This window comes from Oncorhynchus masou, chromosome 15 (assembly GCF_036934945.1).
Source record: "Oncorhynchus masou masou isolate Uvic2021 chromosome 15, UVic_Omas_1.1, whole genome shotgun sequence".
Lineage (NCBI taxonomy): Eukaryota > Metazoa > Chordata > Actinopteri > Salmoniformes > Salmonidae > Oncorhynchus > Oncorhynchus masou.
In genome coordinates, this window is record NC_088226.1 from 50,486,952 (window position 1) to 50,499,572 (window position 12,621).

General features: G+C 43.8%; 1 protein-coding gene across 3 annotated transcripts; it reads left to right on the forward strand.

Annotated features, from left to right (window-relative positions):
• The first annotated feature begins 93 nt into the window (after positions 1-93).
• On the forward strand, positions 94-9,893 carry LOC135556396 (paired amphipathic helix protein Sin3b-like). 3 transcript variants are annotated; one of them, XM_064989579.1, is made up of 19 exons: positions 94-300; positions 2,059-2,165; positions 2,323-2,476; positions 2,714-3,073; positions 3,245-3,397; positions 3,498-3,620; positions 3,711-3,800; positions 3,912-4,030; positions 4,191-4,404; positions 4,815-4,931; positions 5,065-5,303; positions 5,411-5,594; positions 5,710-6,421; positions 6,589-6,758; positions 6,914-7,087; positions 7,326-7,418; positions 8,065-8,159; positions 8,487-8,685; positions 8,959-9,893. In XM_064989579.1, exons 2-19 carry the CDS (start codon positions 2,143-2,145, stop codon positions 9,187-9,189), a joined length of 3,450 nt encoding a protein of 1,149 aa, XP_064845651.1. In that variant the 5' UTR covers positions 94-300; positions 2,059-2,142; the 3' UTR covers positions 9,190-9,893. The 3 variants fall into 3 exon arrangements, with proteins under 3 accessions (XP_064845651.1, XP_064845649.1, XP_064845650.1); XM_064989577.1 differs by lacking the exon at positions 94-300 and adding an exon at positions 315-946; XM_064989578.1 differs by lacking the exon at positions 94-300 and adding an exon at positions 315-946 and having other exon boundaries at positions 2,714-3,052.
• The last annotated feature ends 2,728 nt before the right edge of the window (positions 9,894-12,621 follow it).

Consider the following 12,621-nt stretch of genomic DNA (forward strand, 5'->3'; position numbering starts at 1 on the left):
TTCTGTGCTCACATCTCAAACTATGCAAATAGACGCTTTAACATTCGTAAAAAATAGTCAAGTTCTGCGTGCAACGTGTATACACTTCTGTAAAAAGGTTTCCTCCAGTCAGTGTGAAAATTGAACAAGGACTGTACTGTTGTAAGGAGGATGGAGAAAAATCCCTCCTTTGCTCGTGAAGCTCCACCCGTTTCTCCATGCGTCTGCGCATTGGAATTTCTCTTGACTGTGCTTCCGGACAAAGATGGTGGATAAATAAAGAGTTTTTACTCAGGCCGTTTGCCTTTGAAAAAAAAAACGGTCAGTTGTGGTCTGCTTAACGGGGTGGTTCTTCCATAGTCAACAATGCAATAGCAGCTGTGTCTGCTCGGTTTAGTTCCTTGACGGTAATGTATCCAGCAAATATACGGGAGTGGGGTGTCTCGCCGCTTCTTCCGTCTTTGCTTCCGGACGCCAAGACTGGCTGCACAGCTGCCGCCGAATTTAAAGGGACAGGCGATAGTTTATTTAAAATATCATAATCAGCAACCATTGTCTCAAAGCTTTTTTCAGAGGCTTCACTCTGACAGCGTACCAGCAGTAGTTACTTGTTGGACCGATAATGACTTTTAATCAAAGTCGCATCGAGTCGTAGCTTATATCCATAATTCTTACTTGGCTGGATTTTCCTTATTTTGCTTGCTGGCTAACGTTATCTACTAGCTAGCTAGCCAACTAAGGGTTTGCTAGCTAGCTTCCGACGAAGGCAAGATTTTTGTCGGCTAGCCAACAACCAGATACCAAAGCGTATAATCAACCAAGTAGTAGTGGCTGTATGTCTGTTACTATCTCCGTGATCATGGCGAAAATTCAGGCACACAGCAACACGAAACAAATAAACCAAATTCAAGACAAGGCCTATGTTGTACAAAAGCAAGTGCAACAACAGCACTTTCAAAAACTGAAGGTAAGAGACGGGAACAAAAAGGGAAAAGTCTTCCTCAGAACCATTTTGTGTTCGTCAGATATTGTCTTTCTCTTCATGCTCAGGAGTTAACGTTTGCTAGCTAGTTAATCATAAAGGTGTTCTGAATAGAATGTCGCATGAACAGTACTTTAGTGTAGGTTAACTAACGCCCGAACTTGGATTCTTCAATTGCGTTAGACACGATTTTAATCATCATTCATTGGGTCATCCAGATACAGCACAGTATAACATATATCTATGTTAGTTTCTTTGGCTGGTTAGTTAGCTACTTTCCATTGTTGGATAACTTTGAGCATCTGAGGTTCCTTGTTCACATTTTCTGCCCGCAATGCCAGACAAAAAGTCACATTTAAGTTGTCTAGAATGGGATGGTGTTTGTTGGCACAAAATGGGAGACCTGTCTTTAAATACGCGCTATTGCTTGCTAGCTGGTTTGTAATCCGACAAACTAACTAACGTTAGCCAACATACAGGAACGTTACTCGTTTGATAACTTGCCAGCTAGTTTATGAGTAGGGTTTTCTCAATACGCCATGTTAACGTTAGCTATTGTATTGTTTATTCGTATTGCTGATTTTAAAATCGACGATCATTATGCCGCACAGAACCATCGGTTTTGTTAGCTAGCTAACGTTAACCATGCAGTTTAACTACGTTTTCCTTGTTGACCAGATTTGAGCTACAATGCGTCCAAGGTGTTCCGATGTGATATAGCTAACACTGCCCCCCCAAACATGTAATCTCTTCCTCAGCCTAGTTAACTGCTTATTGTTTGCAGTGTAACTGCTTATTGTTTGCAGTGTAACTGCAAATGGTGTTAGGGAGTTGGATGGATAGCTAAATGAGTTATGGTGAAGACATCATACCATAAATTGTTCAGCTCATGACTTCATTGAGGAGCAACATAACTAATTTTCCCCTGTTTGTGAATGTGTAATAACAGTGATAAAATCACTCACGCTAGCATTCTTGTTGATGATCGGTCTTTAACCTGGACCCCTTAATATCTAGCATCTTATGGAAATAAGAAAAAAACATTTTTATATGCTCTGAGTTTTCATTTGGTTTCACACCATTTTCTTTCCCTTAAGGTTGAAGATGCCCTATCATACCTGGACCAAGTCAAAATACGATTTGGGAATGACCCCGGAATATACAACAAATTTCTTGACATAATGAAAGAATTCAAATCACAAAGGTATAGCATTTCCGTTTGCCATTTCTTGATACATAGAGTATATATTTTTTAAACTATTGAAGTGACTCTTAAATTATGTTGGGAAGCAGATTTTCTCGTTTAAGGTCACCTCCTCTGTCCCTATGAAATTAGCCTAAAATCTTTCTCTCCTTCATAGCATTGACACGCCGGGTGTTATAAACCGTGTGTCTCAGCTCTTCCATGGGCACCCGGACCTCGTCTTAGGATTCAATGCCTTCCTGCCCCCAGGGTATCGGATAGAGATTCCCAAGAATGGCGTGGTTTTCCTTCAGTCCCCATTCTCTGCCCAGGTGGGTCCCTCCTAAATGTGTATTGATTTTGGTTTGCATTAAACTCTAATACTGGGTGCCTATGCACAACATTTGTAACCCAATTTTATTGATCAACCATTATACCAAGTACTGGTTGTAGGCCTATATGTAAGTGTAGTTTGCCACACCCTTTCCACCATAACAGACCACACTGGTCACACATGATGGATGTTGTGAAGTTAATTTATGTTAACAATAAGTGCCCCTTTTTGGTAGGTGTCCCCAGGTCAGGGGAAGAGTATGACAAGCCCTGCTGTGAGTGCCACAGGTTCATCTGTTGCTGAAGTTGGATCTGCCCAAAGTGAAGCTGTGGCATCGCCTGAAAGCATCTACTCATCCTCAGGGCCCCCAGAGCCTCCCAGTAGACTGTCCTTGCCACTCCCCAGCAGAGAGAGCCCATCCCAGCCACAGTCCTCCTCAGTGTCCCCCCCTGCCTCAGAGCCCAGCCCAGTAGAATTTGATAGTGCTATCAGCTATGTCAACAAAATCAAAAACCGCTTCCTAGACCATCCAGAGATCTACAGATCCTTCCTTGAGATACTACACACTTACCAGGTACACTGTGTCATCAATATGGTAATTGATTTGTTTTTCTGTCAATTGAAAATAATATATTAGTTTGATATAAGTGAAGTCTGCTTAAAGTGAAGTTGTTTGCTAGCATCAAGGCTACTTTAAATTGTAGCAGATTAGTGTGTATCATATCATGATTTCTCTGATGGAATAATTCTGTTTTTGTCTTTTCAGAAAGAGCAGCTTGAGGTCAAGGAGAGCCGGGGTCATGGTAGTAGTGGAATGACAGAGGATGAAGTTTTCTCAAAAGTGGCCAGCCTCTTCAAAGGCCAAGAGGACTTACTGGCTGAGTTTGGACAGTTCTTACCAGATGCTAAGAGATCACTGGTCAGTATTTTCCCCTTTCTGAGAGCATCCTGCCCATGTTCATTTTCTGTGATCAGTTCACTTTCAGTGCAATTTGTGTTTCTACATTGTGTCCTTTCAGTTCACTGGCAGCTCCCTGACTGGGAAAGACCATCTGAAGAGGGCAGAGGATGAGGACATGAGCAAACAGAGCAAGAAGAGACCCAGGCCCATGCTGCTGCCTCACATGACACCACTGCTCAAGGTCTGGACTTAATCACACATTTATACAAGTCACTATTTTCCTAGAAGACCTATACTGTATGTGATTGGTTATGTTTTTTGTTTTTTTTAGAAAAAGATGAAGTTTTCATGCTCCAAAGACCAGTCCTTTGCCTCAGTTGGGAAGCATGGAGTCTTGCGGGAGTTCACTTTTTTTGACAAGGTAATGCCCAGGTGTCCGCGTTGAAATTATTCCATAATGTGTTTTGGCTGTGACAAATATCATGAAAGCCTTGGTCACCAATGACGATAATAATGTTTTGATTTGTTGCAGCTTCGCCGTTTCTTCAAGAGTCGGGAGGTATACGAGAACTTCCTCCGCTGTATTGCTTTGTTTAACCAGGAAGTGGTTTCGGGAGCAGAGCTGCTGCAGCTTGTCACTCCCTTTCTGGGGTAAGTGGATTGTGGGAGATTTCAGAGAGAACAGTCGCTGATGTCTTTCTCAGTAAATAAATGCATAATGATATTATTGTACTGTATGAAGGGCAGTATGTTTTGCCAAGTCTCCTCTTGAGCCATTCATTAATTTGAACATGTTCATTATTTCCTCCAGGAAGTTTCCAGAGCTATATACCCAGTTCAAGTCTTTTCTGGGGGACAAAGAGCTCTCTCATTCAGTGTCTGGCCTGTCAGACCGATACATGGAAGGAGGTGGGGGCAGGGAGGTCGACTATGCCTCTTGCAAGCGCCTGGGATCCAGCTACAGAGCACTACCCAAGACTTACCAGCAGCCCAAGTGCAGCGGTCGCACTGCTATCTGCAAAGAGGTGCTAATAAATGAAAGGAGTTTTGTGTGTATGTGTGTATAAGATTTGCCATTCCAGCACCTCTGATTTTTTATTTCAAGTGTTTAGCCCTTTTTTGAGTCTAGTAGGAGACACTACAAAGTTGTAACTATTGTTCCAATAGCTGTGAATCTACTTCCATGCATGTTTTGTTTGAGCTGCTGCATGCCAGGGCCTTGTGATTTTCCACATTTATTCAGATTTAATCTTAGCTGACGCTTTTATTTTGATATCTTTATCAGGAGGTTGAGGATGGGGTAATTATTGAAGATCAATCAGAATTGAGTGTCCGTTTTTTGTTTTTCGCCCATCAATGAATTCTGGTTGGCATCAATGATAATGTTCTCAGTTGTGTTGAAAAATAAAATAAAACTAAAATTGTGTATTTCCAGGTGCTGAATGACACCTGGGTTTCTTTCCCCTCGTGGTCGGAGGACTCTACGTTTGTGAGCTCAAAGAAAACTCCATATGAGGAGCAGCTTCATCGCTGTGAGGACGAAAGGTTTGAGGTGAGTAAGCCGAGATATCAGAAGTACTACTACAGCCACCAACTACATGCAAACAGACTGTTCTCCCTTATCTACCCAGAGCATCACTGCAGAATCACCTTTGAGGACCTAGTTATTTTCCTGTTTCCTCCAGTTGGATGTGGTCCTGGAGACTAACCTGGCCACCATCCGGGTCCTGGAGAGCGTTCAGAAGAAGCTGTCCCGTCTGTCGCCTGAGGACCAGGACCGCTTCCGTCTGGACGATTGTCTGGGAGGCACATCCGAGGTCATCCAGCGCCGAGCCATCTACCGTATCTACGGCGACAAGGCCCCTGAGATTATAGAGGGGCTAAAGAGGAGCCCTGCTACTGCCGTGCCTGTGGTGCTCAAGAGGTCAGGGTACACACACGTACACATGCAGAGATTTGACCCAAATTACTTGACCGATGTGAATCTCTGTGTGTGTTAATTCTTTGATGTCCTCTCTGCTGTGTCTGTAGATTGAAAGCGAAGGAGGAGGAGTGGAGAGAAGCCCAACAGGGCTTCAACAAGATCTGGAGGGAGCAGTATGAGAAGGCCTACCTCAAGTCCCTGGACCACCAGGGGGTCAACTTCAAGCAGAATGACATGAAGGCCCTTCGATCCAAAAGCTTGCTCAATGAGATTGAAAGTGTTTATGATGAGGTGAGTACTCCGACTCAATCTACTTCCTTTGTAATCGCCCGACCGATCCATCAAAGGTTCTTTCGAAAGGAGATTTTCTCCTGTGTTGTCTAACCTGTGCGTTTGTCCCCCTCAGCGTCAGGAGCAGAGCACAGAGGAGGGGGGCGTGGTCCAGCAGGGACGTGACGGGAGCAGTGCGCCAGCGGTCAGCGATCCCCACATGTTGTTCACCTACGAGGACAAGCAGATCCTGGAGGACGCCGCCTCTCTCATCATCTACCACGTCAAACGCCAGCCCACCATCCACAAGGACGACAAGGACCACATCAAGCGCATCATCCAGCACTTTGTCCCCGACCTCTTCTTCTCCCGCCGCGGCGAGCTCAGCGAGACGGAGGAGTGGACGGACGAGGAGGTGGAGGAGAGAGGAGACCGGGGAGGAGGATGTGGCGGTATACCAGGAGCCGTAGCAACATCAGGCAGTCAGCAACATCAGCATCAGCAGCAGAACGGGGAGTCGAGGCGGCGGCGCTGCGCCTCTCCCCAGACAGTGGAGCTGGGTGTAGCCTCGTCCCATAGCCTGGCTCCAGTGGGAGGGGAGAAGGTGGACCTGAGAGACCCTGAGGCAGAGCACCAGAAGGAGCTGGACGGAGTCTACAACCTGTTCTTCGTCAACAACAACTGGTACTTCTTCCTACGGCTTCACCAGACACTGTGCCAGCGGCTGCTGAGGGTGTACCGGCAGGCGGAGAGGCAACTGCTGGAGCACCGGGCAGAGCAGAACCGTGAGAGGCTTCTGATGGCCGAGTGCCGGGACCTGGCCATGGAGCTCCGCCTCAAACAGCCCAGTATGAACCTCTCAGATCTAACGTCCTTCATATCTAGTAGCCTACCTTTGTTTGTGTATCTGTGTACAGGAGAGGGAACATTGGGCTCAAGTTTGCCATGTTTTTTTTAGAGGGAAGTTCTGTAGCTAGCTAGTGTCTGTTCAATGACCTGTGAACATGCTCTACAGGTGAGGTAGAACTGGAGGAGTACTACCCAGCGTTCCTGGATATGGTGCGCAGTCTTCTGGATGGGAACCTGGAGTCCACACAGTATGAGGACACATTGCGGGAGATGTTCACCATCCACGCCTACATTGGCTTCACCATCGACAAGCTCATCCAGAACATCATTAGACAGGTCAGTGGTGTCTCTCTAGTTGCCAGTTTTCATAATCTACAGAACCAAATGCATATCCGTTAACTGCCTATTCATTCTTTACTTCAAGAATATAGCGATCCTGAAGTGTTTGATTGTTCTCAGAATGCATGTCATTTCTCTCTCTCTTCCTGCAGCTGCAGCACCTGGTGAGTGATGAGGTGTGTCTTCAGGTGGCTGAGCTGTACCTGGCCGAGAGGAAGAGGGGTGCGGCGGGGGCTAACCTGTCGTCCCAGTGTGTGAGAACAGCCTGGGAGACCAGCTACCAGTGGAAGTCGGAGAGGGTCATGGCTGAGGAGAACTGCTTTAAGGTAACGGCCTGCCCTGGGGGGACAAACGCTGAGCCTTGTATATGTGAAGAGATTTTCTATTGAATTGTGTGCTTTTGGGGGGGGGGGGTATGTTTTACTTGGTTGAAGCAGGATAGTTTTGCTCATAGTTGGTAGGAGTTCAGCTGCTGCTTATTGTAATAGAGATTTTGTGCATTCTGAAACCGTCGTGTTGATCATTGATGTTTAATGGCTTGCTGGGATGTGAATTATTTTGTAGGTAATGTTCATTCAGAACCAAGGCCAGGTGACCTTGACCATTGAGCTGCTGGACACAGAGGAGGCCCAGGCTGATGACCCATTGGATGTACAGGTAAAGAATTGTACGGACAGTCGCACTTTTAGCACCTTTAGAATGTCATAGTATTCCCCTTTGGACATGAACATAGACTGGCCTTGTATGGCAACCTGCTGTGGTATTCAAAGTCGGGGTTGGGAACGCCCCCCCCCCCTCCGCAAAAAAAAGAATATTGACTGGAGGTCCCAATAGGTCGTCAGTGGCTGGAACCAAAAAGTAAGAGTACAGATTATTGTATGGGACAATATACAAATGTTTTTGAGAAAGATAACAAAAAAAATGAAATGTGATAAAGTACATTTATTGGTTTATTTTGATGAGAGATTAACATGTAATAAATTGAAGGGTACTTCTCGATGTAAAAATATACAGATTTTAAGGATGTCATTCTTTTTTTGTGGGGCCGTGAGAAATTATTGCAAAAAAAGTGCGGTCCCCTGAAATTCTGGTGGAAAAAATGTGGGTCCCCGCTGAATAGTTTAAATATCACTGCCCTAAAGCAGGGTTTCCCAAACTCCCCCCTGGGGGCACATTTTGGTTTTTGCCCTAGTACTACACAGCTGAATCCAATAACCAACTCATCAAGCTTTGCTTATGATTGAGTATATGGCAATTTGTAATGGCATTGTTTTGATATAGACACATCTCTCTCCCTGTCCAGTGCCTGTCCAGCTATATGGAACAGTTTGTAGGGACAGAGTCAACGCTTTGCTCGCAGAACGAAGGCTACTTTTTCAAACCGGTATTTTTGCCCAGGTAAGTGAGAGATTCACACACTTAACTTTGGTTGTGATGTCCTTATATTGACCGGCATATTATGCCACCTGAATTCCCGAGACGTTATACGACAATCCTGTGTTTTCACATTTTGTAATTTCACTGTCTTAACTAATGATTGTCAAAAGCACTGCAGTGCAGATAGATTGTTTCTGCTTGCCATAACAGCCAAGCACAAAATGAGTCCTAGCATATCAGGCTCTGATTTGAATATTACTGTACTTGCTTCACTGTGGTACTCTGTCTCAACCACAGTATTTTTCCTCTGATATATTCTGACTGTTCCGTGTGTGTGTGTGTGTGTAGGAACCTGAGGCACTTCAGACGCTGGCAGGTGCGCCAGGTGGAGGCGATGCGCTGCAGACGGGAGTGGCACAGACAGCTGGGAGTGGAGAGTGCTGGCAGTCTGGACTGCCGCTTTAAACTCAACACCCACAAGATGGTGTTCGTCATGAACTCTGAGGACTACATGTACCGCCGGGGAGCGCTGGTCAAAGCCAGGAAGGTAGCTACGACCAATTTATGTCTGGGATTGCATGTGTGTGACTTGAAGAGAAGTTAAGGTGGGCATTGAACTAGAGAAAGGACAAGATTTATAGAAAGGTATTTATAGTTATAGCTGCTTCCAACATGTTTAAAGTGTTATGTCTTGTTTTGGCATCAGTTATACATCGTCATGGCACTCGTCATCCAGTGCTTCCACTGTGGAATGTTGTCCCTTTTAAGGCACTGCCTGTTGGTCTGACCGTGACTGGCTCTTCCCCTCTCTCTCCCCCAGTCCCAGCACAGGGTTGCTGTGAACCAGCATGAGCGCTTTGACAAGTGGCACCAGGGCTGGCTGGTGGAGCACGTGACCCCGGCGGCCGAGCGCTCGGTCCACGACTGGCTCATAGGTGAGGAGGAGGAGGACATGATTCCGTGCAAGACCACCTGCCTCAACACACAGGTCAAAGGCCTGCCTGTCAACAGATACCAGGTGCATTACAGTAGGAAACCTCCCTCTCCGTAGAGGCCACACACACACTCACTACACACACGGAGAGAGACTGAGAGACAGGGGCATCCTGGGGGAATCCAGCACGGAACAAAGGAGATCTTCACCTGACTCATCCACGTTGCTTCTCTGTTCACACAGTCCGCAGTGCAAGCAGAGGGACGGGAGATTAAAATTATTGAGTTTGTTTCAGAAATGTGAATGTCTCTTTTTATAAGTCCGTTGTAGTTTTTAGCTTCTGAAGCCAGAGGGCCTTTGTTTGTATATGTTTATACTGAAGTACTGGGAGAAATGGTTAGAAACAATGTGTCATACTCATGTCTTTTGTACAGTAAGCTCAACTTAAGTAATTGCATTACTGTATGTGCATATACAACTGTACACATTTTATATATGCATTTACATGAATATGATGAATGAAATTTAACATTTACATGGATCTAAGTGTTTGCTGGCATCCCAATTCTTGACATTATTTTTTTCTGGTCATTTCCTTTTTGTCTTGTGACTAATCTAAAAATGGATGATTTGCCAGGGTGACAAGTGCTCACAATTGATTCAATTGTGTTAATTTTACGGAAGATTTGGAATTATGTATCATATTCATGATTTCATCATTTTGCATACTAAAATAAACAAAATCAGTGTTAAAAAAGAATGTATAACATTTATCCTGTCAGTTATCATGAAAATAAACAACCTAGTTGTGAATTCTTAAACAGCCTGGAAAAGCCTGGTCTTTTCTTTCATTTGATTGTGTTGGGCTGAAGAACTTAAGGTATGGGAGTGCAACATTGCATCTGTACTTTCCTTCCGAAGAACTTGCAAACAAAATTCCTCACCCGAGTATGTTTATGTTCAACATTAGGAGATCTCGGTACAGACGAGTCTTTTTTAATTATTATTATGGAATGGAAGAAATAAAAAAACCAGAGCCAGGGTGACAGTTTTAAAAATAGACATGGTTTATAAAACCCAGATATGACAGGATAACCAAAGTGTATACAGAAATACAAATGAGACCATCGTAGTACACCGTTATACACATTTACAAACCACTCTGTCAAAGGGGGATTGTAAGACGTTTCCTTTGTCTCTTTAAAACACAAGCACATCTGATCTATCGTTTTTCATAATGTAATCAAAGTACATCTAGTTACTATAGACACCGTTACAGTCTTCCACTTTTAGAAAAAGGGTACAACATCAAGAAGGAAGTAAAGATGCAGAGATATCAAACACTTAAAATCGTGGTATTTTGCAAGCAGTGAAATCAGCAAATCATTGAGTGGGATATTGTGATGTCAGGGCTTGGTTATCATTCAGGTCTTACAAAGTAACCCTCTGTCAAAGGGTTATCACTTTGACCATCTCTTGTCATTAGGCATTGGTCAGTTTTATAAATTAGTGAGTAACTGTTAGTTGGTCATACAGTGCCTTTGGGACGTATTCACACCCCATGACTTCATTTTGTTACGTTACAGCTTTATTCTAAAATGAATACAATTAGATTTTTCCTCAATCTACACACAATACAGAAATGTTAGTTTATTTTTTTTTAAATTAGCAATCACATTTACATAAGTATTAACTTCTTATGGCTGGGGGCAGTATTGACCAGCTACCTGGTCCCAGAAGCTAATACAGTGCCTTGCAAAAGTATTTCGGCCCCCTTGAACTTTGCGACCTTTTGCCACATTTCAGGCTTCAAACATAAAGATATAAAACTGTATTTTTTTTGTGAAGAATCAACAAGTGGGACACAATCATGAAGTGAAACGACATTTATTGGATATTTCAAACTTTTTTAACAAATCAAAAACTGACATTGGGCGTGCAAAATTATTCAGCATCCTTTACTTTCAGTGCAGCAAACTCTCCAGAAGTTCAGTGAGGATCTCTGAATGATCCAATGTTGACCTGAATGACTAATGATGATAAATACAATCCACCTGTGTGTAATCAAGTCTCCGTATAAATGCACCTGCACTGTGATAGTCTCAGAGGTCCGTTAAAAGCGCAGAGAGCATCACGAAGAACAAGGAACACACCAGGCAGGTCCGAGATACTGTTGTGAAGAAGTTTAAAGCCGGATTTGGATACAAAAAGATTTCCCAAGCTTTAAACATCCCGAGGAGCACTGTGCAAGCGATAATATTGAAATGGAAGGAGTATCAGACCACTGCAAATCTACCAAGACCTGGCCGTCCCTCTAAACTTTTAGCTCATACAAGGAGAAGACTGATCAGAGATGCAGCCAAGAGGCCCATGATCACTCTGGATGAACTGCAGAGATCTACAGCTGAGGTGGGAGACTCTGTCCATAGGACAACAATCAGTTGTATATTGCACAAATCTGGGCTTTATGGAAGAGTGGCAAGAAGAAAGCCATTTCTTAAAGATAGCAATAAAAAGTGTAGTTTAAAGTTTGCCACAAGCCACCTGGGAGACAGCAAACATGTGGAAGAAGGTGCTCTGGTCAGATGAAACCAAAATTGAACCTTTTGGCAACATTGCAAAATGTTATGTTTGGTGTAAAAGCAACACAGCTCATCACCCTGAACACACCATCCCCACTGTCAAACATGGTGGTGGCAGCATCATGGTTTGGGCCTGCTTTTCTTCAGCAGGGACAGGGAAGATGGTTAAAATTGATGGGAAGATGGATGGAGCCAAACACAGGACCATTCTGGAAGAAAACCTGATGGAGTCTGCAAAAGACCTGAAACTGGGACGAAGATTTGTCTTCGTCCCAGTCTCAGACAGAAATCCCAAACATAAAGCAAAATCTACAATGGAATGGTTCAAAAATAAACATATCCAGATGTTAGAACGGCCAAGTCAAAGTCCAGACCTGAATCCAATCGAGAATCTGTGGAAAGAACTGAAAACTGCTGTTCACAAATGCTCTCCATCCAACCTCACTGAGCTCGAGCTGTTTTGCAAGGAGGAATGGGAAAAAATTTCAGTCTCTCGATGTGCAAAACTGATAGAGACATACCCCAAGCGACTTAAAGCTGTAATCGCAGCAAAAGGTGGCGCTACAAAGTATTAACTTAAGGGGGCTGAATAATTTTGCACACCCAATTTTTCAGTTTTTGATTTGTTAAAAAAGTTTGAAATATCCAATAAATGTTGTTCCACTTCATGATTGTGTCCCACTTGTTGTTGATTCTTCACAAAAAAATACAGTTTTATATCTTTATGTTTGAAGCCTGAAATGTGGCAAAAGGTCCCAAATTTCAAGGGGGCCGAATACTTTCGCAAGGCACTGTGTATGCATATTGTCTGAATAGACAACACTCATAAGTTTCTAAAACTGTTTGAATGATGTCTGTGAGTATAACAGAACTCATATGGCAGGCAAAAACCTGAAGAGAGAAATCCATCCAGGAATTGGGAAATCTGATGTTGGTCGTATGCCAAGCTTGTAGCATCTCTTACCCA

What these genes read in the sequence shown, in the direction of transcription:
- LOC135556396 (XM_064989577.1), top strand. Translation starts at nt 815, where the DNA reads ATGTCTGTTACTATCTCCGTGATCATGGCGAAAATTCAGGCACACAGC. An exon ending in TTGAAAGTGTTTATGATGAG is followed by an intron (nt 5,595 to 5,709) that starts GTGAGTACTCCG and finishes TGTCCCCCTCAG; the next exon opens with CGTCAGGAGCAGAGCACAGA. An exon ending in GCTCCGCCTCAAACAGCCCA is followed by an intron (nt 6,422 to 6,588) that starts GTATGAACCTCT and finishes CATGCTCTACAG; the next exon opens with GTGAGGTAGAACTGGAGGAG.